Consider the following 27569-nt stretch of genomic DNA (forward strand, 5'->3'; position numbering starts at 1 on the left):
GCTTTGTCAGGTTGCATATCTGCTGGTCTAGAGAGAATCAACTATAACTACATTCTAGAAGAAGTCAGTGGCTAATAACAAACCACTGGTCTGATCAGTGCCACATTTCCTGTGCATGCTGACATGGAAGCCACGCTGTCATTAGACAGAGATCAACAGAATGGCCAACAGCTGGAAGAGAGCTAGGGACAGAGGGAGAGAGACATACAGACTGTTTGCTATTTTGGTTGGGAACAAACAAACAGAAGTTAGCAATGTAAGCGATATGTTAACAGACTAGTCTAAAAAACATGCGCATAAGCTTAAGCATAAGTTTGTGTTCATGTGCACGCACACCAAAGAGCGTGATGAATGATCCCTTCTGTAACAGGGGCAGATTACATGCAACATCTGCTATTGACACATAAACACCTACAGTACATGCATGCGTACGCGCGTGTGCGCACACACACACACACACACACACACACACACACACACACACACACACACACACACACACACACACACACGAACAAGGATGGTGGTGAGAAGAGGGAAAGGAATACAGTCCAAGCACATTCACACAACCATGGTTTTAATGTGACACATGAACACACACAGTGCGCGTGCACGTACAGTACACGCACACGCACACACACACACACACACACACACACACACACACACACACACACACACACACACACACTCTCTCTCTCTCTGTTTGAGTTTCACCTGGTTCTCAGAACCTAAATAATTGAATTGATAATTTAACTGATAGCAGAAGACCAACACCACCAGAAAAACTGAGCTAAACCATACATGCAAGCACATACACACGCATGCATGCAAGCACATACACACATACTCACTCACTCACTCACTCACTCACTCACTCACGCACATGCACGAGCGCACACACACACACACACACACACACACATCACAATTTATCAGCAACACTTTCACAACCATCTCCTGCGTGGCCATCACGTGTTATGCATTTTATTTTACTGTATGCCAGAAGCAAATAAAACCTTGTTTTTGTTCTTAATTTCAAATTCCTAATGGAGCCGTTAACATGTTTTTCACTGCCACATTCACACCACACTGCAAGAGACTTCATTTCAAAGTAAAAAAAATTAACATGGAGGGGTACAATGCATTTTTAAAAAAAGTACTGGAGAGTAGAATTCAACACTAGCTACTCCCTTGCTAGAATGATACTTTATAATTGCTCAATCTCTTGCTTTCTCTCTCACACAGATCCACGCAGTAAAATTATCTGTGCTAATTTATTCATGTGCAACTGTGAGTCAGTGAGTGAAAATGTAAACGAATTGACCCATTCAGTTACATAAAGCTGCATAAAGCATCTAATTTCTAATGAATAAAACTGAATTTTAGAAGTGATCTCGAGCTCCATACTCTTCCATTGAGAAGTGTAGACCCTGGTGTCGAGTAGGACTGCTACTGGTTGACAAGTAGTACTGCTTGAACTAAAGTTCAACGATCAAGTGCAATATCTCCCCTGGCTGATCTGGGAATTTGCCTCTTAGCTGAGCTGGTAGATGTTTTGTTCACTCACAGAAGAACTAGTGATTGGGACATGAAAAAGATTACGGATGGAAGCTTTAACACATATATGTCAAACTCAAGGCCCGGGGGCCAAATCAGGCCTGTGAATGAATTATATTTGGCCTGTGGGATGATATTTAATTAGTATTAGAACTGGCCATCTGGTATATTGCACGGACCACCATAATACTACATGTCCCACAATGCACTGCGAGTGCATTGGTGTGTATCGAGGGCCCGCGAGCGCATGCCTGCGTCTTCTCTTCACTATTGATCAGCAGTGAAAGTATATCGCCTGCGGCCTGTGGTCAACTTTCAGCTACCCCTCTGAAAACAGGGGTTTTCAAGTCAGGTAGTAGGCCGAGGGCAAACCTCTGTGTCTTCTGTGTGGCTGTAATGAAAGAATATTACCTAAAAAGACTATGATAAGAAATGAATGCAACTGATTTGATTTATTTTAATTTATCATTTTTACTATGAAAGCAGTGCTTTGTGAGGATCATAGAACAGGAAACTGAGCTTAATAATAATGCATTTTCAGTTTGTAATGCATTCACTTTTTTGCAGTTTGCGTGGGACGTCCTCATGACCGGTGCACAGTCCGGCCCTCAACCAATTGTTTTATTTTGGCCCACTGTGTATTTGAGTTTGACATCCCTGCTTTAACAGAACTAGGAATTTTCCTGTGTATATCTCTCCTTTCGTCCTCCCTCCCCGTCATTTCCCATGTCTCTCGTTCCCTGCCTCTTCTATTCTCATCCTTATCCCCCTCCTCAACCCTTCTTCTCCACACATGTCCTCCTCTCACAGTCTGCTCTCCTCTCATCCGGCACATCTCTTCTCTCCCTCTCTCTCGCCTCTCTCTCTCTCGTTTCCTTCTTCCCTCCCCCCCCCAACTCTCTCTGTCAGCAGGAGCATATATCTGACACCGTGCACCCTGGACACCACATGCACGCACGTACGCGCACGCACGTGCACGCACGCGCGCACACAAACACAAACACACACACACACACACACACACACACACACACACAAACAAAACACTCAAACAGAATGATATAGTGTTAGTGTTCATTAAAGGGGTGGTGGCAGTATGTGAGGGGAATTGAGAGATGGAGGTGGGTTGGTTAGGGGGGGGGGTCTACTGTATCAGACAGGTTACATAAGAGTGTGCGTGCGCGCGTGCACAGGCAGTACTTCCCCATCAATTTCAACCATTATGGTACACATTGTCAACACCATCCCTGGGAGTATATAGACTAATTTCCAGGGCTAGTCAGGGCATACTCTTTCACCTGGCTTCAAATACAGAGTTAAACTGTACTATACTGACCAGGGGCCTATTTCACGAAACTTGGATTAACTATCCAGGCAAAACCAGGTTTGTTAAATCCTGGTCTGTACAGCCTGGTTTATTCCGTTCCACTAAAGCCAAGCAAGGCTTAGAATGGGCGGATTTAGCGAGCCAGGATCATAAAGCCTGGCTGAATAGACAGTCTGGCTTTTTGTCACTAGACCATTCGGTGGAACACAGATTTACTGATCCTTCTTCTTCGTGGGGTATTATGGCAGTTTGCATCCTTAACAGTTGCATTACTGCCCCCTTCTGTATATCTCAGTATCTTTACTAATCTATTCCAGACTTACTGATACAAGGACTTAAGCTTCTAAAATAAATACTGCTGCTGTAATTAAAGAGAGAAATACTCTCAATAGTGGATAGACTGAATGATTAACTACCCCAAAAATATAGTTACCACTACTATTAACTTAAAACTTCATAATGAAATCATCATAATAAATGTAACAGAATTCTTAATATTGTAAGCATAATGATATTTTCGCATTGTGATATTTGGCCATAACTCCCTCCTCTGAGGGAGCTACCTTTGGGGAAGGGGGTTGTTGCCCAGACAGGGGCCAGACTGGTGAACCATGGGTCATGGGTTCAATAGCGTGTGAAACGTTACAATCGTAATGGTAAACAATGAGTAATGGTAATATTTAGTGGTTTTCACTTTTACAAAAATATATATAATATAATATAATATAATATAGCATTATATGAAGAAAGAAAAATATTCTTAACCACTTGCACGACAGCAAACCTATTCCGGGGGAACATTCACCAAAAGTAGCTGATCTACAAGCTCACAAGCTGTCATGATGATGTTGTGCAGCCTATATATTTTGATTATTTGATTTTATGTAGTGCTTAAATTAGTCCTTTAATGCAGACTGATAAAAATAAGGCAACATAAACCCATAATAATTGAATAAGTGTAAACAAATAACAGTAAAGGCATCAGTATTAGGTTAGGAGCAGGCTAAATCCACAGCATTAGTTTCCATGGTAACTAGTGTGTCATTGCTTTCATGAAACCAAATCAAGCCTCAACATATCCAGGTTAACTGGCAAAGTGAATCTGGCAAGATTAACCACCTTTCATGAAACCGGTTAATCGCTGATCCAGGATATATTAAGCCAGGATATCTGTTAAATCCCGGTTTAATCTCTAATCCAAGCCCCAGGTCCTTCTCCTCTGGTTTACACCACACAGTTATACAAACATGTCAGCTAAGGTTCCTGTGGAGCTCAAATGATGGTCTGCACCATTCACCATAGGGGTTCACTTCCCAATTCCTGTACACCGGGTCCCTAATGCAAATGTATAGTATATACACAAAACGACACATTACAAAACGACACTATGCAGTCCCATTACATCGCCTTAGCCCTCAAGAGCCTTTCACACACATACTGTACTGAAACAGAATTTCAGCTGTTGCTGAGCAGCTACAGGCGATATGTGACCAGATTTGACTGAGAGGCTGCAGAAAAACTGATTTATTTTTATCCAAAATGAGTAGGATAGGCAGACTATTCACAGACTAGAGCATGTCAGAAAATAACATGTAATGAAATAAATGATGGGAGATACAGGTTATAGTAAACTGTGACCTACCCCCTATTAGGGGTCAAGCCTGAAGGGGCACAGACCCATTATTGTTTTCTTATGGGTTCCACCATTTTTCGCAGTTTTGGCAGTTCGTCACTGACGAAAAGAGAGTTGAGCCAGAAGGCAAAGCTCTCTGTCTACCGAGCAATCTTCGTTCCTACTCTCACCTATGGTCATGAAGTGTGGGTCATGACTGAAAGAATAAGGTTGCGAATGGGTGGCTGGCATCTCCCTTAGAGATAGTGCGAGTTCAGTCACACGAGAGAGACTCGGAGAAGAGCCGCTGCTCAATGGCCTTGGAACGTCTCGGGATCCCCCAGGAGGAAGTCACTGCTAGATATAACTCCTAGATGTAACATTACTTGTTAGTCCGAATGCAGTCACTGTAGTTATCATTGTATCAAGTATCAACTTCCAAGTAGTATTTCGCTACTAATTAGAAGACAGGCATTGCGTATGGCTATTTTCTTTATTGATTTATTACTTTTATGGCTTGACCCCGTCATATCACTGCTTGCAGGTGTGACTTAACTGCTCCATTCAGGCACACTGAATCTATCACTGTCATGTTGTCATTGGTTGATTGTGAATGAATGCATATAGGCCCCCGAATGGAACCAAGACCGTAAGGTCTTTCTTCGGTGCTATCCTTTTGGGCCAAGTGCTTAACTGTACACTGTGCTGTTTGCATTTTTATTGTCTAATAAAGCAATTAATTAATCAATCAATCAATCAATGTCACCAAATTGGAAGCAACGCCCCTCTGCACTGTTATAGGTTAGCAAAATACAAGGTTCACTCCCACTCCTATGCCACATTTCCTGAGTCGTTCCCGAGGCTACTGTCATAATGTTGCTGGGGAGAAATTCAATTTCTGATGCCTCGCCTGACTCTAAATTAATTTCTCAGACTTTATCACTTTGTCCCTTTTCTTCTCTTCCCACACACACTCGTGGCGCAGGCGCCCGCATGTGTACAAGGACAATAGGTCTACATCCTTCTACAGAATATTTCACACTTGCAGACATTCTCATGCGATATCTTTCACACTCACGCACTCACACACTCTCACACCCTCTGGGCAGAGTATTGGTCCTTGGCACTGTCAGAGTCTCTTGCTCAGAATAATTTAATACTACACCCTAAAGGAATTTACCACCACCAGCACCAGCCAATGCCTTAAAACTGCCCTTACAGCTAGCACACACACAGGCATGATTAATGATTCAATCACTCTTTCATGAATTAAATCATAAAGTCATGCATGCAGTTTTGACACATGGGCTCCCGTGTGGTTAAACATAGCCTATTTTGCGAATGATGAACTGGAAAACATATCAAACTGTCAAAACTCTGCACGTCTTGGAAATAAAAATGTAATGGTAAGGTTCACTCATTCAAGTTGCTGTTTGGCAACTTTTAAAGCTGCACCATATGTAACTTAATTTTCTATTCTACACCAGATTTGCACCAGAGTTCTTTCCAGCTATATTAAAGTGCTGACAGAACCTGCCTGCTTGCTCAGGGGAGAAACTGAATATTGACCTTCAGGTCTAAATTTGTGTCAAATCCTGTCTATAGGTGAGACATGACCTAAATATCTCAATTGAAGAGCAGGGAGATAAAATAGCCTACAACCACCCCAATTGTATATGCCCACTCACAGTTAACAGTTTTTGTATTGAGTTGTGCTTAAAATGTAGGCCTACTGTAATTATGCAAACTGTTAATAAATACTTCAATCAATCAATCATTGTAATAACATATTCTACCCTACAGTTTGGACCAAATTACATTTTATTCAACAAAAAAAGTTATAGTGCAGCTTTAATGACAGCACTTATCAGTCCTGCGTGTGCTTGGATCTGGTCGCAACTTGAGTGTCTGGAAATGACAATTACAAAAATAAAATAACTAAAAATTAAGGCATTGGCACTGCAGGGTAGTCTCGCGGAATATTGTATGGCAATGTTTAAAATGAAACCTCCGAATTTACCAATAGTCTACATTTAAAAATAACTTTGTAATGACTCGACTGCCTCTTTATAGTGCCGACAGAAAGTAACGGACTGTTTCAACGGACGGAGCTTTAACTATTTGTTCTATAAACACTTGTCGCCAAGTACATTTTGTGTCCATTAGGCACCCAGCTGAGATGAGTCAGCTGAGATCAATTATTCCCTGTTTCATCAACTCGCAGCGTATTAAAAAAGTGATTACATTAGGAGCAGGAAATTGCAAAGTTGAGTAATATATATAGTGCAAATACATTGCTGTTATTATAACAGCCAGTGCTTTGTAACTTCATCAAGTGGTCCATCCGTCCATCAACCCACCTGGTTGGTGGTGTCCTGGGGCAGGTTCTTGATGAGGATCTTCCTCCTGTTGCTCAGCTCCTGGCGAGTTCTCCCCAGTCTCCTCTCCACCTCCTCCGTCTCCAGATCAGGCAGGTCGCGGAGACTGGTCCAGGATGGGTCGCACGCCGCGGTGTTCTCATCCTGTCGGCTCTCTGGGCTGTCCTCCATCTCCGGGAAAAGTGCGTTTTCCTGGACCAAAGAAGAGTGAACAGTCGGCGGCTGGATTGATGAGGCTGCCGCCATCTTGAGTATATAGTAGCCTGTGAAGAAAAGTGCGAGAGCGTTTTCTGTAGTGAGAGATAGGTGGGCGTCCGTGTTTTGTCGCTCCCATCTGAGAGAGAGAGAGATAGAGAGAGAGGGTGGGGGGTGTAAGGTAGTCTACTCACTCTACTGTGTAGGTCTGCGCAGACTAGCACACTCCTTTGCTGGCTCCCTGGCTCCGCTTTGGACGCTTGGCGACCCCAACTGTTGAGAAAATGAACTAATTGTGGCAATTTGCCTCATCGATCGCCATCAGGTGGCAGCTTGCGAGACAATCAAAACAATACAGCTGGACACTATCAACATAATCGCCAATCAATCCTCAATTAGACTCTCTCCCCCCTCCCTCCACCCCCCTCCCTCTCTCTCTCTCTCTCTCTCTCTCTCTCTCTCTCTCTCTCTCTCTCTCTCTCTCTCTCATTTAGGCCACGGACAAGCACATAATGTGGGTCATAGTCTGAGATTTCCAATGTCACACACACACACACACACACACACACACACACACACACACACACACACACACACTGTATATAGCTATGTGAACTAAAAGCTGTTGCGGGATCATCTGTTATTCTACCTAAAACTTGTAAACATTATTTATGTAATTTAACAAGGAAATAAATTACGAGGAAAATGTAAGTGCCATGATGCTTTTTTAATAATGAATAAAATGCAATGTTGTCCAATCTGTATGTATAGTAGGCTGTTAATACAATAGCCTGGCTATAACTTACATTTGGGATGGTTGTATTTTGTATGCCTGTTCTTCTATTGAGACATTTAAACTCTGTGTCGAACCTCAAGGTCATGCCTATATTTGACATGATGGTTAATATTATATTTATCCCCTGAGCAAGCAGGCAAGCTCTATAGCTCAATGGTAAAAATGTCTGTACTTGCGAAAGGAAATCAGGTTCAAATCCAGGGTAGAATACATAATAATATATAATAGAGGTAAACTCTTGTATGATGTTGTTCCCTGCATAGATAGAGTGCAACATTCATGGCCTGGTAAACTATATTCGTTGTAGGGGGAGCCTAAATCTGGGCAATTAACACATTCCTATTAATAAGAAGAAGGCAGTCTGCACAGTATACATTTGCAAACCACCAGAGCATTCCTGTTTCCTGTGCGCAGAATGGATGTGACCATGATTGGCTTTGTGCCTGCTCTCCTTTCTACCCTAGTCATCCAGTCAATGCCAACCAAGTCTGCCTGCCGTGGGTGGAAAGCTGCTCCTGGCAAACACAAGGGGAACAGAGCTCCCTGCCGAATCCTCACAATGCCCGTGTAGCGCTACCGCAGGCTGTTCTGTGTTTCTGACAGACACACAGTGACACACAGTTCTCACACGCACGGCATGTATGGGTGCACGTGTCAGGATGCATGCAAGCACACATGGGCACACATGGGCCAGAGAATGCACATCCCCTGCACGTACGTACGCACGCACACAGCAATCCACTTAGAAAATACAGTATTTAGAGCACAATTATACTGGGGTCTCATGACTCTCGTCGGTAAAGAAGTAGTGAAATTGAGCTCCATCTTCCAAACCCCATGTTCTCTCACTCACCATCTGTGTGGAGCATTTCTTGGCCAACCTGGATCTAGAGACAATCACAGTTGTCAGCAGGTGAAAATTATGTCACTTTTCCAAGAGACAGAGCCCATATAACCAAAATAAAGGGATACGCCAGGAATGAAGAGAATCAAGTGTTTATCCGGAGGTTTATTTGTCACTTACTCAGTGTAAAGTAAGTGCAAAGTACTTGCATGTTTTATTGAAGTAAAAGTATCAATGTACCCCCTAACCCCCTCCCCCCAAAGAAAATAAACATCACACTTGTGTGAAGTGAGGGGCGCTCTCATCATCATACATTAGCCAATCAAATCATGCTACAAACACACCTACACACAAAGCTGTGCATAGGAGGGGTGCACAACAACGGCACAACAATAAATAGATAATATAGTAAGAGAAATCTATGAAAATCTGGGAACTAAATCGTTACCAAGAAATCTCTTCACCAAAGTGTTTCTAAACGTACTAAAAGTTTGAAATTCAACTCCTGTGGGAAATTGAGTTACGGTATTAAGGCCAAAAAGTCAAAATTTCATCATTCTTTAAGTGAAACTTTGACAGGAAAAGACTCGCTCACCGTATAAACAAAGAAGTAAAACTCCTTAGACTTGAGACTTAGAAAAATAAAATTTATTTTATTTTAAGATGCTGTGCTCATGGTGCTCTGTGCTCATTAAAAAGCAAAACGTTTTCAGTCCTCAGACCTTCGTCAGTTCTATGGTTTTTTGCAGACAAAGAACTTGCTCTTAAACAGCTTCCAAACAATACAGCTCAGGTGCTGTGCATTACTAATTGGTGACATCACCTGATTGTTCTTTAAGTAGCATGTGACATATGAAACTGGGGGTTTTTCATGATTCTGAATCCATTCCAAGCATAAAAAACACTCCTTGGGCTAAATTAGGCCATATCCACTGACCTCATCACGTTTGTGATGACGGCTATGGCCGTTTTCCTCCCAAGGAGTGTTTTTTGTGCAAAACTAATGCTTGGAATGGATTCAGAATCATGAAAACCCCCTAGTTTCATATGTCACATGCTACTGAAAGAATGATGACATTTGGACTTTTTTTCTTTATATAGGATGTTATGGGTATATCACATATTATGCTAATAACTCAATTTCCCCCGGGAGTTGAATTTCAAACTTTTAGTACATGTTATTAGACACCTTTAGAAACACATTGGTGAAGAAATTTCTTGGTAACGATTTAGTTCCCAGATTGGTCAAATACCTGATGCTCTTACTAAATAACAAATAAAATAGTAAGCTGATTTTAAACTGATTTGTCTTGATTCTTGAAAAGCTGACTTTTAGCAAGAAGGGATTCTTCTCAGCAAACTGCAGCTAATACACTACAGTATACAATGATGACAGATTGGGGGGTGGACATGCTACTTGTCACTCACACGTCATTTTTGGAGACGCATGACTCACTGCAAGTGCTACAGGATTTCCACAAGAGAACAATTAAATGGTCTTCTCCACTTCCATGAGACCCACAAGCAGTGTGCCGTTCAGTAGCTCTCTCCCACATGCCTACGGTACATGCATACATGAATTCACTTGAGCCCACACACCCACACGTTGCAAAAACTCTTTCTCTCCGTCTTTCTCTCTAAAGCATTTTACCTACATGCAAATCCAACTAGAGATGCAAAAGTTAAACTAATCGACTATAACGGGTAGTCCCTCTCCGTCTAAAATACAAGGCTGCTGCATGGTACTTCAGTGTCATCCTGTGATTCACTGGCTCTCAGAGTGGGTGGGAGAGGAGAGGAGAACAAGAGAGTGGTAAATGTTGCCGCTGCTCGGGACTGAAAGTGTGAAGGCGTGGGTGGGAAGAGTGGCTCAATGGACAAAGCAGGCACCTGAGGTGTGTGTGCGCGTGTGTGTGTGTTTGTGCGCGCGCGCGCACACACACAAGTGTGTGCATGCGTGTGTGTGAGAGCACAGTAGGCGGGAAGAACCTCAACCTGAAGTGGCAGACAGGTGTTCTGTGAGTGGGAGTTGAGTGCATGACTGTGTGTGTGTGTGTGTGTGTGTGTGTGTGTGTGTGTGTGTGTGTGTGTGTGTGTGTGTGTGTGTGTGTGTGTGTGGGGGGGCAGCTATGGCTATCTCAGTTTGGAATTTAGGACTGTTATTGTCAGAGGAGAGGTAAACGAGCACAGTAGGCTCTTACTGTAATTATGTGCACATCTGTGCAGTTTTGTACGTTTCCCAGGGTCTGCTTTCATAAATCATCAGCGAAAGCCGAGGTGACCTGGCTTCCCTTTACGTAGGGACCCGCGGGCCGTGACCTACTAAAAACAGCTTACCAGAACCTTTAGGAACAATAAACATTAGCCTTTTATCTACAAGGGTTCACAAGCCAATACCATAACCTCTTTTAACTAAGGAGTCAGATTGAATAAGGAGATTTATTTGTGTTTCTAGAGGGGTGTCAAGGTAGTATATAGACAGCAGTAGGCCTACAGCCAAGCAAAGAATTGGGAAGTTTTCGAATGGCGATATTACATGCCAACATGCATGTCATTTCTTTTTCCATGCATCCTCTGTCAACAATCCTCACTGGGTTTTAACATTTTCAATACTATACAGTCAATTATTCATACGTGCATTTTTCATATTCCATCCTGATTGGCGAATTCCGAACCTTGCTGGCCCACAATACCCGACCTGGCACAGACCTGTGCTCCGACGAGCACAGGTTTTAATTAAGATGTCCACATTACAATGATTCTTGCACACATCCTCTGTCTGCAATCCTCACTAAGTTGCAAACCTTTTCAACACCTACTACACTGTACTTCAAATAGCTACAAATGTGTCTTGGTGCCTATAAAGATAGTCTTATATACCGGTAGCTATAATGCCTTTGGGAAGCTGGGACCCTGGACTCTGAAGAATGTCTGTGTCTGTTTTCGTACACTCTCCAGTTGGCTGAGAGAGGCTGGCACGGTACAGGGAACACATATTGAAATGGCCAGAGGATGTTTGGACACTGAGCTCAGTGCTCTGATTCAGAGCACACATCTCTGGCTTAGATTAGATGGTAAAGAAATAAGACTGAGCAAGATGGTGAGTGGGTCCAGAAGGAAAGACATACAATAGCCAACAACAAACGCACACAAGCATGCATAAAGACTGTTACAGGGTAAGTCACAGAAATCACACACACACACACACACACACACACACACACACACACACACACACACACACACACACACACACACACACACACACACACACACACACACACACACACACACACACACACACACACACACACACACACACACACACACACACACACACACACACACACACACACACTCGTGCGCGCATACACACAAACAAACAAACACATTAACGAGTGGCACACTCATGCACACTTGTATACTTTCAGAGTTAAATTAACACTGATGATTTATTGATTTGCATGCATACAAAGAGAGAGAGAGAGAGAGAGAGAGAGAGAGAGAGAGAGACCTCCTTCTCTCCCCAATGTCATCAGCCTTCAGCAGTGTTGGTGGACTACATTCCTGCCAATGTTCATTAACCAACACGTCACGTGACGTGTTGTGAGCTTGTAGATTGGCTATTTTTGAGATCGAGATTTTGTGTAGATGGACAAGAGCACAGAGCCAACTCAAGTCCAGTTTAGTAAGTGTGCAGTAAGAGTAGTCTCTAAACTCTTAGTAGTCTCTAAGTCTTAGTAAACTGGACTTGAGTTGACTCTAGGTTAGAAGTGTGGTTAAACATAGTCTGGGCATCATTTGCCACCCCTCTCCCTCTCTCTCAATGGGAAACACATTATACACATAGGCTAATACATACCGTAATCTGCAGCTCACCACCCGTTTGTAAACCTCGACTACATCTCCTTCACCCATTCATCACAGAAGATGAAAAATACAAATGTGAGACATTTACATGTATGCGTACATAATATACACGGTCAAATCCTGAGACGTACAAATGTAACTAAATTGACCAGTAAGGGTCTATTAGGTTACATTAGTACACTCTGTTACAAATGGATACTGAGGAGTTTACTGTGTTGTAGATATGTTGCTTCTTCCCCAGCTCCCCAGGCAGGCGACATGTTCTGTACAGAAACCCTCATGAATAACAGATACGTCTTTCAGGCTACAATACAATATGCTCCTCTTTCTTCCCCCATAATGACCTATAGCTTGTAACACTATTGGCACATTTCAACTAATGCTGATCAGGATGATCAGCACCATTTGAAAGGGCAATGTTTATTATTGTTCGGACCTAAAATGGGTCAGTTGCTCTAGTGAACTAGTGATTGATAACACTCTTAAGTTTTTGGGACCTGAAGCATGCTCAAATTTCAATTTGGAATGAATGAGAGCTGAGATCAATACCTCAATAAAGCGATATGCATTGTTATAGTTTCTGAATTTCAACAGAAATGTCTGAAGGACTTGTCACAACTGAGCGTTTGGGCTTAAATATCAAATCCAATTGATGACAAAGAGATTTACTAACGGATAATTTCAAACATACATTATAACCTTCTATATAATAATACATTAACCTTCTATATTCAATATAATAGGTACATAGGTTTTATAAGGTTAGACTGAAGCACTCTTTTGTGCACCAGTCAATCCTGAAATAAAAAAATCACAACCGTGTTAACCGAGCGGTGCAACGTAGTTACTGTACTGTACTCTGTACTGTATTCACTGTACAGTAGTTTAATTGTTAGTTATACTTGTACTGTTATAGTTATAGTTGTCAGTGTGAGTGGGCCTGTAGACTGCTCAACAGTGCCACTCAGCGATGTTGCAGCTGTCTGTACTAAAACAGGCACGGAGACATACAGTACATGGCTGGTCATTGGAGCAGTTAGGCAGCGCTAAGAATTGAGTGGTCCCAGACTCCCAGATCAAATGTAGGCCTACTTTGAAGGGCCTCATTATGATGTTCAATTCACAAACTACTCCCAACCTGTTTTCAAAATGTATTCCATTTTAATAACGAAAATTCATTACACCAGAGCATCCGTTGATCTTCATTCTGCTTTCTGCCCAATTTTCCATGAAGTTCAGAGGACCACACTTTTGGAACAATTTACCATCACATATCAGAGACTGTACTAACAAGCTTGGACGACGCTATTATTGATACTATTATTAGTAGTATTTTTATGAATCAGTATCATTATTTGTTATCTTTAGGCCTACTGTTATAATTATCATCACTATTACCAAGATTATTCATATCTTAGTTCTGCAATCTTCTTTTCATAATTAGCATCTTTCGTGTATCGTCATATGTCCAGCGTTGTGTCGTGTAGCCATGCCCTCGTCTCAGGTCCCACTCGGAAGAGGCCCTCCTCTGAAGGTGGTCTATGCAGGGGACAGGCGCTGATGATGTGGTTGGCAGTCTGCTCAGGCTCCCCGCACTCGCACGCTGCGCTGTCTGTTAGGCCCCACTTCTTCATGGACGCTTTGAAGCAGCCGACCCCTGTGCGTAGGCGGTTGAGGAGGGTCCATTGCCGGCGAGGTAGGTCTTCTCCGTCGACGCCATCTCCAGGATCCGGGACGTAATGGTGTAGACGTGTCTGTCCTGCCGACTCCCACTCCTGCTTCCATGCTGCCGCCAGCCAGGCTTTAGTTGTCAGATCCTCCGGGATGGAAATAAGCAGCTCTTGCGCAGCCTGATTGTATGGGTGGCGGGACTTGAGTCTGCTTGGAGGCGTTGCCATAGTTGTGGTGTCATGGAGGAGGTGCCAGTCGTGTTCCTGGGCTTTTCTTGCCAGGGCGAGGGTGGCAGCCTCTCGTCGTAGGCCAGCTGGGGCTATTCCTGCTAGGACTGGCAGGTAGAACAGGGGGGTGGGTTTCGGGCAGCCAGTGATGATCCGGAGGGCGTTGTTTATGGCCGTGTCAACCTTCTTGGCGTGTGGGCTTCTGCTCCAGGTTGGGGCACAGTACTCGGCTGTAGAGAAGACAAGAGCTTGTGTGGAGATGCGTAGTACCTTGGCAGAGGCCCCCCAGGTCGTGCCAGCAAGGCGGCGGATGAGAGAGACCCTTGCTGTTACTTTGGCCCTCACTTCCTCCAGATGTTGCCTGTAGGACAGTGTCCTGTCCAGGCGTACGCCAAGGTACTTTGGAGCCTGCTGGAACTCCAGGGGTTTGTTGTCCACGGAGATCTCCAGTTCCCTTCTTGCTTCCTTGTTGCAGAGATGGAATGCTGCCGACACAGTCTTCCCGGTACTGAGCTGCAGGCGCCACCTGCGAAGGTAGGCAGCCAGAGTGACCATATCCTGGTTGAGGCCCTCTTCAACCTCCTTCCACGATGGTCGGTGTAGCATGATGGCTAGGTCGTCCGCATACCCATACCTACGAGATGTCGTCACTGGCAGGTCAAAGATGTATATATTGAAGCGCATTGGTGAGAGGACAGACCCTTGTGGGACCCCGTTTCTCAGCCTTCTGAGCCTGCTGCGCTGGCCATCGCTGGTCTGGAGAATAAAGCTGCGGTTTGACAGCATCTCCATGATGAAGTTGACCAAGTGTCGGTCCGGGATGGTTCTCAGCAACTTCAGGTGGAGTCCGCGGTGCCAAACGGTGTCGTAGGCGGCTGTCAGGTCCAGTAGTACAAGTAGTATAATTAGCATAATAAGCTGGTTTACCATTAATGAAGTTAGAAGAGAATTTATTTTGCTAAATTAACTTTCCTTTTGCAAATTAAAGATTAAAAGACAAAGATTTATAAGTCACCACATAAAATGTAATGAAATGCATGTTAACATAAACAAATGAATGCCACCCAGACAATATTGTAGGTAAAGTGGATTTTGTTTTATCACATTCACATTGCAATAAATCTCCATTTGATAACTCCATGATACATGAGATGGCGGGGTAGAGTTCCTTCAGTACATTAATGAGATTCAGAGTGTTCTGTGCGCACGAACACACACACACACACACACACACACACACACACACACACACACACACACACACACACACACACAGTAAATACTGTTAAAATACTCTCCATATAAAATAAACTACGAAATTACTCTTAAAAGCTAAACTAAATCCTGGAGTTATTCACAAGACTGCTGCTATGATTGATTCGGTATTCCCTTTTTTAAAGATGAACTGGAAATACAACAGGATTGCTTTGTTACCACTGTTGAAGTGGTTGAGAGGGTTGGTTTGTTGTTTGTAATGGAGATTACACTTGGCACTTCACTTACCAAACTAATATGAAAACATTTGAGCTTGTATAAATAAAAGAAATATATCCATCAATAGTCGGATCACAGAACCAGAACTGTGAAATTGTTAAAATAAAAAATTCTGCTTGGTAGAATATTTTCACGTTAGTGGTAGACATATAAAGGTAGACACCTCCTTTTGGCTCTGGGGCGTCAGCGGAGTAGGCCAATCAGAGGCAGGTGGGGGCGGGTCTTTTCGTACGCAGCTCTTAACCCATTTTAGGCGTGAACCCCTTTTGGCGTTAGCGTTATGTTATGCTTTAGCTATTGAAAAATAGCAGATCTACGAGCTTGTAGGTCTGCTATGTTTGAAAAATCGAAGAACGACTGACATAGAAACATACAATTTTCAGAAAACTGTCAGGATGTAAAAGACATTTTTAGAATCTGATCTCAGGTCAGAATGGGTTAAGAGGCAGCGGCGCAGTGTGCCTTCCACACTTCCGCTTGACTTCCACCTTCCTGTGCGATACAGGTTGGTCCAATGAACTGCAGCGGCCAATGAATGAGGCATTCTAGGTTTTTATATCTATACGTAAACATGCCCAGTATCGAGTTAAAAAACAGCAAGGTGTTAATTATATGACGTGAAATCACTCATTCACTAATTTTGAAAACATGAACCTTTAAGGCTGTGTTGGTTTAATTGGCAGATTTGGACAAATTAATCATAGTTTAAAGTTCAAGAAATTAACCTGGGATGGACACATATTGAAAAATGTAAATCTGCCAAAATTAAGTATAACTGACCAATGTCCTATTCTACAATAATGAATGCTTATGGCTTATGTTGAGAACTAGTGACGTAACTAGAGTGGCCTAAAGCCAGAGTTACGTTTGGTTGTTCACTGTGTTGCACAAGCATAAATCAGGCGTAACCCCCTTAACCGTCCACTACATGTTATATTGGTCTCCACTCAGTGAAAAAATACAGTACCATCATTTGCTATCTGTTTGATAGAACCACCCCCCTCCCCCCCGCCGTGAACATGACAACATATAAACAGAGGAGTCTCTTAAAGACACCTGAACTTAAAACGGTGTATTCATTTTGCAAGTACTGACTTCCATCCAATATGGACCTAAAGAAAGATAAAACTGAATAATAATAATAATAAAAAACATCCAAGGCATCGCAAATATTATAGTCAGATACCATGAACAGACTATTCAATATATCAACCCAAATGTCTTAGCATCATTTGAAGTACACGTGTATTTCCAACATAAAAAAAAGTGTGTGAGAACACATGAATAGCCATTTGTGGTTTTGTATTTACACTTCATACTGAATCTTTGAGAATGATCTCCATTTTGCACCCACTAAGAAATGCATACTATATTTGCTTAATCTGTGCAGTCGGACAATTAAAACTACTAAGAACATACAGGGTCAAGTGACTCTTCATCAGAAAAAGATTGCTCAGACATAATAGTTTCATCTCTATTCTCTAACATCATTTTGAAAATAAAGGTATAATGCATTCAATGGTGATGCTTTGAAGAGATATCCTCTCTAACTCATTACTTCACTCCCTATTTCACTCTCTCACACTCTCTCACACACACACACACACACACACACACACACACACACACACACACACACACACACACACACAAAGTGTAGAAAAGGTGTTTTGAGTGGTTAACCACAGAGGTGGTCTACAGGTTAGAGTAACCTCTGTACGACGATGAACAGCAGCATCTCTATCGTTTAACCACATGAACCCTAGTGACCCTATTCTGGGGCGGACATTCTGTGAAAATAGAAGATTTACAAACTCAACGCATTGTAACGCGACATTTACTGAGATTTGGTGTAGAGGGACAAAAGGAGTGGATCTGGCATTGAACCCATGGGTGACCCCAGTCAACTAAATATATAGGGTTTAAGTGGTAAATGGCTCTGTGTGATCTAGTTTCACAAAGAGCACAGTTGCAGTATCTCCTTTTCCTCAGGTGGTGGGATAGGATGAGAGGAACTCATTCTGTATAGGTCCTGCTGTCGTATTTGGCCAAATAGGCACATGTAGCCTATGGACATTCAGGTTTCTCTCATCTCCACACAAGGGTCCTAAACGGTCCCCAACCCCTTAACCCCCCAGCAGTATTAAACCACCAGCATGTTGGGCTGGTATTTTGTCTTCTCTCTGAGTCTGAATGTGACTCGACCATCGAGAGCTTAAAAGGACAGTGAGGGTAGAAGGTTCTTGAGAATGTGAATCTTTTTTGTCTAAATAAGTCCATCATCACAAGAGAACATAAAACCTCCTGATTCACAACTAAGATAGAAAAATAATAATAATGACGAAACAATTCAGAAGAAATGTGCTATCATCAATCACTTCCCCTTATAGTAGGGGTCACAGGATATGATGTGCTGGTTACAAGAAGGGGAAGAGAACATGTGGGCAAGCATCTGTTTCTCGGCTAACAGAGTAACAAAGTGTGGTCAGCCATGCCTGGTCGTATCCCACAATCCACCTCTTCAATAAATAGTAGAAAAATAATCTTTTATTTTTTTAATATCCTTTTTATGTTTTTTTATGAAATCGAGAAGCTTGTGTTTGCCAACAAGTTTATGGGATATTTATTAGCAACCCACTCTTTTTCGGGATAGACGCAACAGCTCCTCCATTAGGATTTTATACCATTTTCAGAGAACAGCGCAATGTTTTCTGATGAGCCAAGGAGGCCGGCTGCATCTAAAGTGGGGAAACGAAACAGAACAGGGGCCTCCTGTAGTGACTTGTTTATAGAGAATGGAATGGTGTGTCCATCAAGCCAACTATCCCTCACTTCAGGCGAGATTAGTGGAAGAAACCCCTTTGGAGGCGGGGATGGAGGACTGGAGCAAAGGAGGAGCGCCATCACATGTAGTATTCCAAGGTGGGTGGTGGTGGTGTGGCACTGGTACAGTATGACTATGTCCTTATGTAAGGTGGGTGGTGGTGTGGCACTGGAACAGTATGACTATGTCCTTATGTAAGGTGGGTGGTGGTGTGGCACTGGTACAGTGTGACTATGTCCTTATGTAAGGTGGGTGGTGGTGTGGCACTGGTACAGTGTGACTATGTCCTTATGTAAGGTGGGTGGTGGTGTGGCACTGGTACAGTATGACCACTGGTACGGTATGACTATTTCCTTATGTAAGCCAGTTCCAGTGGTGACCTTACTTTGCTCCGTGCTGACAAACTCCTTCAAAGAGCCCTATGTTTGTTCCTACTGATTGTAGGCCCATCTGGGAGAGCGGATGCAGAGTTTCCTTTTGAAATATTAAACTCCAGACCGACATGTTACCACCTTCATCTCTCTAAGAGAGTGACATGGCAATGTGTACTAGCCCATGGTTAGTAATTTAATGCCCAACTGTACAGAATTCAAATGGGTTCTACTGGAAAAGCTATGGATTTGGCAGAAAATCGACACTGCAGGCAACTTAATCCTTATATTCCATTCCAGCTCCAGAATTCCAGTTCCATTTAGCTCTGTGGCTAAAGTCTTGTAAGTCCAGACAGTGTGGGTTCAAGTTGGGCTTATCTCATGTCGTGGCCCCTTCCATCCTTCCATGGTTCGTGTCTGCTGTCCACTGAAGCAGAAAAGTCTTTAAAAAAGTAGTCTTTAGATAAAAATAGCTCTGTCTCGAGGAGAAGGGCCCAGCGCAGGGATCAGCATTCCGCATCCACGCTGTGCACGGTGACCGCAGCTTGTAGGTGGTGTGTGTGTGTGTGCAGCGGGTGGTGGTGAGTGTGCGTGTGGCGGTAGGGGTGGAACTTGTGACTGAGCAGCGCTGCCGTCTGCGGGGGCGTGTCCAGGTCCAGGTCGTCGTCATGGTTACCCACGTCCACGCCGGCTGAGAGTGGGTCGTTGTTGCCGGGCGGATTCTCGCTGTCCTCCTGCGGGCTCATGGTGCTGTAACCTGCAGATACACATGAGGTGGTATCATTAACTCATTTATCACCAATTGCGCCTTTTGACGGCTATTTTCGTATGTACCTCCCTGCCTTATCACGCATTTTTTAATATCAATTGATTACGGTGATCAACTGCATCCAGTATGCGCTCATAACACCGTTGGACATTAATGGCACAATATCTTCACCTCTTCCTCTAACAAGCGAGCATAGGGGAGCATACTAGGTACACTCTTCTTCTTAGTATACGACAATGACATGCAGTCAGCCTGTGGCTGCAATCTGTATCTCTTTGCTGATGATGCTGCTCTTTTTGTCTCACACCAAGTCAAATTGGAGGTAGAAAGAGTGCCGAGTTCAGAACCGCTCAAGATCAGTTCCTGGCTAGTAGACAATAGGCTGTCTCTACATCTCGGCAAAACTGAATTTATTCTCTTTGCGTCTAGAGCGAAACTAAAGAAATCCCCAGGGTTCAAGGTCGTAGCTGGTAACGTTGAAGTTTCGGCCAAGGAAGCAATCAAGTACCTTGGATGTATATTGGACAATAACCTATCCGGAGAGAGTATGGCATTACAGGTCATTCCTCGCTAGAACATCCTCATTCTTTTTTTTTTTAATACTGTTTTTATTAGGCATTTTTGAAAGACAATTTCAGATTTAGACAATGATAATAAGTAATTCAGTTAAATAAAAATGAAAAAAATAACAGGCACTGTAAATGTTCCACATACAGTATAATAAAAAAAGACATAAGTGTAAAACAAAGAAAAACAGTTAAACAATGACAAGTGTGAACAGACAAACAAAACAGACAACAGGACAGACACTCTTGCTCTCAAACTACCAACATGTTGTGAATTAAGTAAATTAGACATTCTTTTTTAAATAATAAAAAATAAAATAAAGAAAAAACACTCAGTTCCTTTTCTTTCAGTTCCTTTTCTTTCTTTCCAATTTTCTATTGTGCTATCTATTGTGTAGGAGGGGTTAGCGTGCACCTATTAAAATATTCAATGAAGGGTTGCCATGTCTGGTAGAACCTATCTTCACTCCCTCTCAATTCAAATTTAATCTTTTCCAATTGTAAGTAATGCATAACATCCTTCATAAGTGAAGTGTGAGTTGGAACCTGTGCTTGTTTCCAATTCAACAGTATCAGTCTGCGAGCCAGTAGAGTCACATATTTTACCATGTTATATTGGAAAGTAGACAGTTTGACCCCGGGCCCTGTGACTCCCATAATTGCTGTTAGTGGATCCGGGTCAAAAGGTTTTTCAACAATGTCTGACAGTGATTTAAATATATTTTGCCAATATGATCTTAGTTTTGTGCAATGCCAGAACATATGAGCTAGAGTGGCCGGCGACTGGCCACATCTGTCGCAGGCTGGATTCACATTTGGATACATTCTGTTGAGTTTTTCCTTTGACAAATGTAATCTGTGTAATATTTTAAACTGTATAAGACCGTGCCTGGCACATACTGAAGAAGAGTGCACAAACTTTTGAGATGTAGACCATTGCTCGTCAGTGATAGATATTCCTAAGTCGTTTTCCCAAGCAGTTTTTAAATACTCCAAGGAGGCATTATTATCTAAACATGAGAGAGAGTTATAAATAATAGAAACACCTCCTTTGAGCAATGGGTCAGGTAGAAATATAGATTCCATTGATGAGTTGGGAGGTATGTTTGGAAATGAATCAGTGTGTTGTGTTAAAAAATGTCGTATCTGTAGAAATCTAAAGAAATGTGATTGGGGTAAATTGAATTTGCGTCGTATTTGTTCAAAGGTCGGAAATAACCCATCAATATAAAGATCTTTGAAGGAGTGAATACCATTTCTATGCCACACTTTAAATAATGAGTCAGAGAGGGACGGTAAAAAAGCATGGTTAGCGACCAGTGGTGCGCGCACAGAGCCCGGGTGCCAACCGAAATGCTTTCGTATTGAGAGCCAAATTTTGAGAGAATGCGAGACTATGGAATCCTTTGGCAACTTAGTATATCTTGAGGCCACTGGGGAAAAGATTAAAGCTGACAACGATGTTGGGGGACAACATTGACCTTCAATAAATGCCCATGTAGGCAATTGATCTTGGAGCCAAAATGAGAGTGCACGTAAATTACACGCCCAGTAATAGAGTTTGAAGTTAGGTAATGCCATTCCGCCATCTGATTTAGGCCTCTGCAAAAAATCCTTCTTTATTCGGGGGTGTTTCTTATCCCAAATGAACTTGGAGATAATTTTATCCAGATTCTTAAAAAAAGTGTTGTTAACAAAAATTGGAATACATTGGAATAGAAACAGATATTTAGGGAGGACATTCATTTTAATTATATTAATTCGGCCGGCAAGTGAGATAGGAAGGTTCGACCATTTCGTTAAGTCTTGTTCAGTACGTTCAAAAAGTTTTGTATGGTTTTGCTTGAGCAAGTCGTTAAGTGCTTTGGTTACTATGATTCCTAAATATCGAAAGCTGGTTGTAACATTAAATGGGTGGGAGCCAAAAGTTTGATTGCCTTGTGTATTGATAGGAAATAAAACGCTTTTGGAAACGTTGACTTTATACCCCGAAACCCTGCCAAAACTCTTTAAGGTGGACATAATACTAGGAATAGATGTGGAAGGTTTGGATATGTATAATAATAAATCGTCAGCGTAAAGTGAGACTTTATGCTCTCTATCTCCTCTGAAGATACCAGTGTAGGTGTCTGAAGCACGTAGTGCAATTGCAAGCGGCTCAATAGATAAGGCAAAGAGCAGTGGTGAGAGAGGGCAGCCTTGTCTGGTCGAGCGATTCAAAGGGAAGTTTTCAGACCTGTATCCGTTTGTATGTACAGAAGCTAATGGAGAAGCATAAAGTAGTTTAACCCAGGAAGTGAAGGTTGGACCAAACCCAAATTTTGACAGGGTCGAGAGGAGGAAGTCCCACTCTACCCTATCAAAGGCCTTCTCGGCGTCAAGAGATAACAGTATCTCCGTATCTTGGGGGGTGCTACTGGGAGAATATATAATGTCGAATAGGCGTCTGAGATTAAAAAATAGATGTCTATCTTTTATAAACCCCGTTTGATCAGTATGTATCACAGTTGGGAGCACTTTTTCCAAGCGCGTAGCCACAACTTTTGCTAGAATTTTAGCATCAACATTCAAAAGACTCAGAGGCCTGTATGAACCTGGATTAAGCGGGTCTTTATCCTTTTTGAGTAGAACAGAGATGCTAGCTTGGTAGAAAGTTGGTGGGAGGTGGCCGGCGTTGAGAGATTCATTAAACACTTTAAGTAAAAGGGGAGATATGAGTTCAGTAAATGTCTTGTAAAATTCAGAGGTATAGCCATCGGGTCCTGGGGCTTTTGAGCACTGCAACATCCTCATTCTTAAATAGAAATGCTGCAAATATTAGCAGGGCTCTGGTCCAATGTAATTTTGAGTATGCAAGTTGTGCAGCTTTGAAAAATAAACTCCAAACCTCACAAAATAAATGAATTATCGTTATCCTAAATCCCAGAACACATCTTCTCCCTACTCATTTTGATAGCCTCAATTGGCTCAGGGTAGACGAAAGAGTATCATTAATAACACTATGAATGGTCCACAGGATACAAAGCAAGGACACCCCGACATACCTTCATAACTACTTTTCTAAGGTTAGTAATGTTCACAATCATTTCACAAGACGTACACAGACCTTATACCTGTAAAATTCAGCAGCTGTATGGGGAAAAACTCATTTCTACACTCGGCAGCTGTAAGGTGGAATGAGATGCCCAAAAAGCTTAAAACTACCAGCTCCATTATCACTTTTAAGTCCTCCCTGAAGATATGGCTGACTAAAAGCTGGACCTAACTTAAACTTAAGCTAAACTTCAGTGCATGGTTAAGCAGGCTACATCCTAACCTATCTTCGGTCTAGGTGCCAAGTCCATCTAATTTGTAAATGTCTTTTTCTTTTATCTCTACTATTACTTTAATTTATTGTACATTGAATGCTGTATCCTTACTATTGCATATCCCCCTGATGTGTGTTATGTACCCTTTGTCTCTTGTGTACACACATACATATAGGCACACGCACACATACGCACTCACACGAAAAACACACACACAAAAAATGTACTTAATAATAATAATAATAATAATAATAACCCATTCCTAAAACACTCACATGGACATGCTCACTCATACACTCACACATTCATTGCTGTGTTTCATTTTCAACTAAGGGACTGCAATGGAAATAAGCCGTTGGCTTTCTTGCATTTATCCTTTTGATGGTGATGTATAACTATGTGCATTTCCCTGTACATGTAAACATTGTCAATAAACATATCAAACAAACTATTCATTTAATTGCAGAGGACTGACTCACATTTGCCCTTTGGGAGTTTCTCTCTTTTTGTGGTTTTGTTCTGAGCATTTCTTATCAAGGTTTAAAAAATAAAAATAATGAATAACATTATGAGAATTCACGACATCAATATTCATACTGAGATTGGCTGCATTTATATAAGGGCTCTATGTGTAGTTGTGCCTCGAGGAAACAGGGAGCTGCATATGAGGAATGACCTTTAAACATGGTTAAGGTTGCTTGTGTACCAACTGGATTTCCACACAAACAAATTTCTAAACAACATGAATGCCATTTTCCTTTATTCCTGAAGCAGCCTCTTTATGGAGCCAGTGCACATGGAGAATAGGAACATCCATCTATCTCTGTATCTTATTACAACCATCCCATCCGGAGTACCTCCTTCATCATATTTATGGAAAATATCTACCATGACTGTTGATTAAACATGAAATGTCCAGAGACGCAACAAATATCTGACTGACTGTGTGCATGTGCGCGTGCACGTGTGTGCGCGAGCGTTCGGCAGTATTGAAGCCTGGTACAAGGCTGTAAACCAGTGACCTGAGCATTTAACCCATTCTGACCTGAGATCAGATTCATACGAGGTTTCCACTGGACACACACTGGTCTGATGAACCCATTCTGACCTGAGATCAGATTCTAAAAATGTCAGTCGTTCTTCGAATTTTTCAAAAATAGCAGACCTACAAGCTCGTATCGCGCCACTCGGTGGCGCGATATGAGCTTGTAGATCTGCTATTTTTCAATAGCTAAAGCATAACATGATGCCAACACCAAAATGGGTGCCCGGTCAGAATGGGTTAATAAACTTGTTTCTTTATGTGACGGAGTAGTGCATAGATGTGCGTGGGATGGCCTTGGCTCGTTTCAACTGCTCCCTCCTTCCAACACCATCTTTTTTCCACCCTTCTCAGAACACTTCCCAGTGAAACGTATAACCTTTTGTACGAAACGCCTCCGATCACTGGGAGGCTGAACATGCGCTGCCTCTGGCATTTGCAATCCATCAATATTCTGTAAAAACCCGTCTCCATTTTGCCGTTATCCTCCTTCTGGAACAGTGACAGGTGACATCATCTGCTAAAAGATATGCATTTAACTTGGGAGTTGAGACCAAGAATGACCTTTACTGCAATGGAGTTGATTAAAAATAAATCACCCAGCTTTCTTCTCAACTATTAAATAGTTGACATTTTGGAGATACAAATCCAATAAGGTAAACCCGCAAAGGTGCTGACCATTATTATTAACAATTTATTTTACACTTTTTATTATAAAAACTTGCATTTTCCGTCAGTCAGTCCGTCACCCAGCACCTCCATGTATGTGCATGCGTGTACGCATGCATACATCAGATCAGTGGGCTCTCGCTAGTGCAGTCCCTGAACACACAAGCAAGGCTAGAATGTTCGCAGGATGTAGTGAAAAACTTTTATTTTGCACGCTAAGCCATAAGGAGGTGTTTCCAGTTGAAAAACTTGAAGGGAAACTAACGGAAAAGCGCCAAATTAAAGTCACAAGTCATGCACGTTGTCAAATCCCCCCTGCTGCTACTGTGTGTGTGTGTGTGTGTGTGTGTGTGTGTGTGTGTGTGTGTGTGTGTGCATTTGATCAAAACCTTCAGTGGTAGGAGAACACCTTTGACTGAGCAAAGAGAAGCAGTGACTTTGTACTGAATCCCCAATGTGCAAACACCCCCACTTCCCATTAGTTCAACTCATCCTGGGTTCCGCAGGCTTTAATCTCACTCTTATTATAAATCAGATCCATTCCCTCACTGTAAATGGAGCATAAGTGGGAGAGTTCCACATATGACGCATCCTTTGAAGTGTTTTCTCTTTTTGCTTCATGTCTTGTTCTTGGCTGTAAACCTTTAGAGGTGGCACTATGTGGAGCAACTTCCCCACATGAAGTTCCCAACTTTGATGAATGGATTAGTTGAAATCAGGGAATATTTTATAAACTCACTGCCACCCACTCAGGAACACTAGTCTATTTTTGAGTCATTGTTACAAAGTTAGCTAAAACAACACACAGTTCTAAAAAAAAAAGTATTATCAAAGAATCCTATAATTAGCGTTCTGTAATTGGTGTATTTTTGTCTCGTCGTTGACTCATCATTGAAAATCAATGGGACTGTATCTTTGCATCTTCTCGTGTGAACGCAGCGTGCGCGCGTGCGTGCGTGTGTGTGTGTGTGTGCTTCTTACCATGGTCACTCTCTGTCCCCGATCGTCCCCAGTACCTCCGCCTGCGTTCAGGGCTGTGGGTGTGTCTCTCAATAACAGCGGCAATAAAGCGTGTGTTGCTTACTGGAACACAGAGAGAGAACACGAGTCAACTCAAAACTACTACTACCGCTATGAAAGTCCAAAGGCTTAATTTGTTACTTAAGTACAATTAACAATACCACAATGTATAAATACTCTGTTACAAGTAAAAGTCCTGTATTACAAATTACTTGAGTGAAAGTACAAACGTTTTTATTTTTTTATTTTAATTAAAAAAGATTATACCTACAGAAAGACAGACAGTCAGTATACGTCACATGTACTTACTAATTCCTCTGTCCTCGTGGCTGTCTTCGTCTCTCTCGTCCCTCTCGTTGTCCAGGTTGGACATTCTCACTGACATCTCTGGACAAACAAAGTGGAAAAATAAGAAAATATTTAGAAAAATGGACTACAAAAAACTCAGTGACTGTGACATCACAACCTAATATTAGTTAAACCTGACAGGTTTAACTTAGTGTTTAACTAAGTTAAGAATAAACGATTTTGTTCTGTTTCTCTGGAGCATTCAATCAGGTTATTAGTAAATGCTGCTGCTTGCTGCATATGGAATACTAGAATTTCGTGCGCGCTACGCGCGCACTCATCCCAGAGCGACTTTGCCACGCACTATGGGAAGAAATAAATGGCGGGAGTTGACTCCACATGTAGTAACGAATGGGTTATTGGAAATGTACCATTGTTTTGTCCTGAATATTTCCACAGCCTAAGTACTAAAGGATTGTGACTGTGGGACAGACATACAGTCTGACATACAATAGGCTACACGTGTGCACAGTGAATAAACAATGACCTATATGCCCAGAGTTCTTAAATTAACATAGTTGGATTTTAACAGAAAGACAATGCCATAAATCAGTCAAAGTAAGTGACAGACTCAACAGTAGCACACAGCATGCAAGGCAGCGATGCATGCATGCAAACATGTTTGTCCAGCTGAGATTTAGTGTCTCCATCTCTCTGTGGAAGAGGTTGCACATGACC

The 27569-nt window shown here is 42.2% G+C and overlaps 2 protein-coding genes across 2 annotated transcripts in view; both read right to left on the bottom strand.

The window, feature by feature from the left end:
* Positions 1-7397, bottom strand: part of raver2 (ribonucleoprotein, PTB-binding 2) — a 114942-nt gene extending 107545 nt beyond the window's left edge. Inside the window, exons 1-2 of the mRNA XM_080770177.1 lie at positions 7267-7397; positions 6860-7140 (exon numbers count right to left, since the gene is read on the bottom strand). Coding sequence (XP_080626303.1) covers positions 6860-7123 — 264 coding nt within the window. The 5' untranslated portion in view covers positions 7124-7140; positions 7267-7397. The remainder of the gene's footprint in view (positions 1-6859; positions 7141-7266) is intronic.
* Positions 7398-17511: 10114 nt separating this feature from the next.
* Positions 17512-27569, bottom strand: part of cachd1 (cache domain containing 1) — a 98248-nt gene continuing 88190 nt past the window's right edge. Inside the window, exons 25-27 of the mRNA XM_080771215.1 lie at positions 26853-26930; positions 26505-26606; positions 17512-19926 (exon numbers count right to left, since the gene is read on the bottom strand). Coding sequence (XP_080627341.1) covers positions 19676-19926; positions 26505-26606; positions 26853-26930 — 431 coding nt within the window. The 3' untranslated portion in view covers positions 17512-19675. The remainder of the gene's footprint in view (positions 19927-26504; positions 26607-26852; positions 26931-27569) is intronic.

Source organism: Protomyctophum bolini, assembly GCF_963924005.1.
Source record: "Protomyctophum bolini genome assembly, chromosome: 8".
Taxonomy (NCBI): Eukaryota; Metazoa; Chordata; class Actinopteri; order Myctophiformes; family Myctophidae; genus Protomyctophum; species Protomyctophum bolini.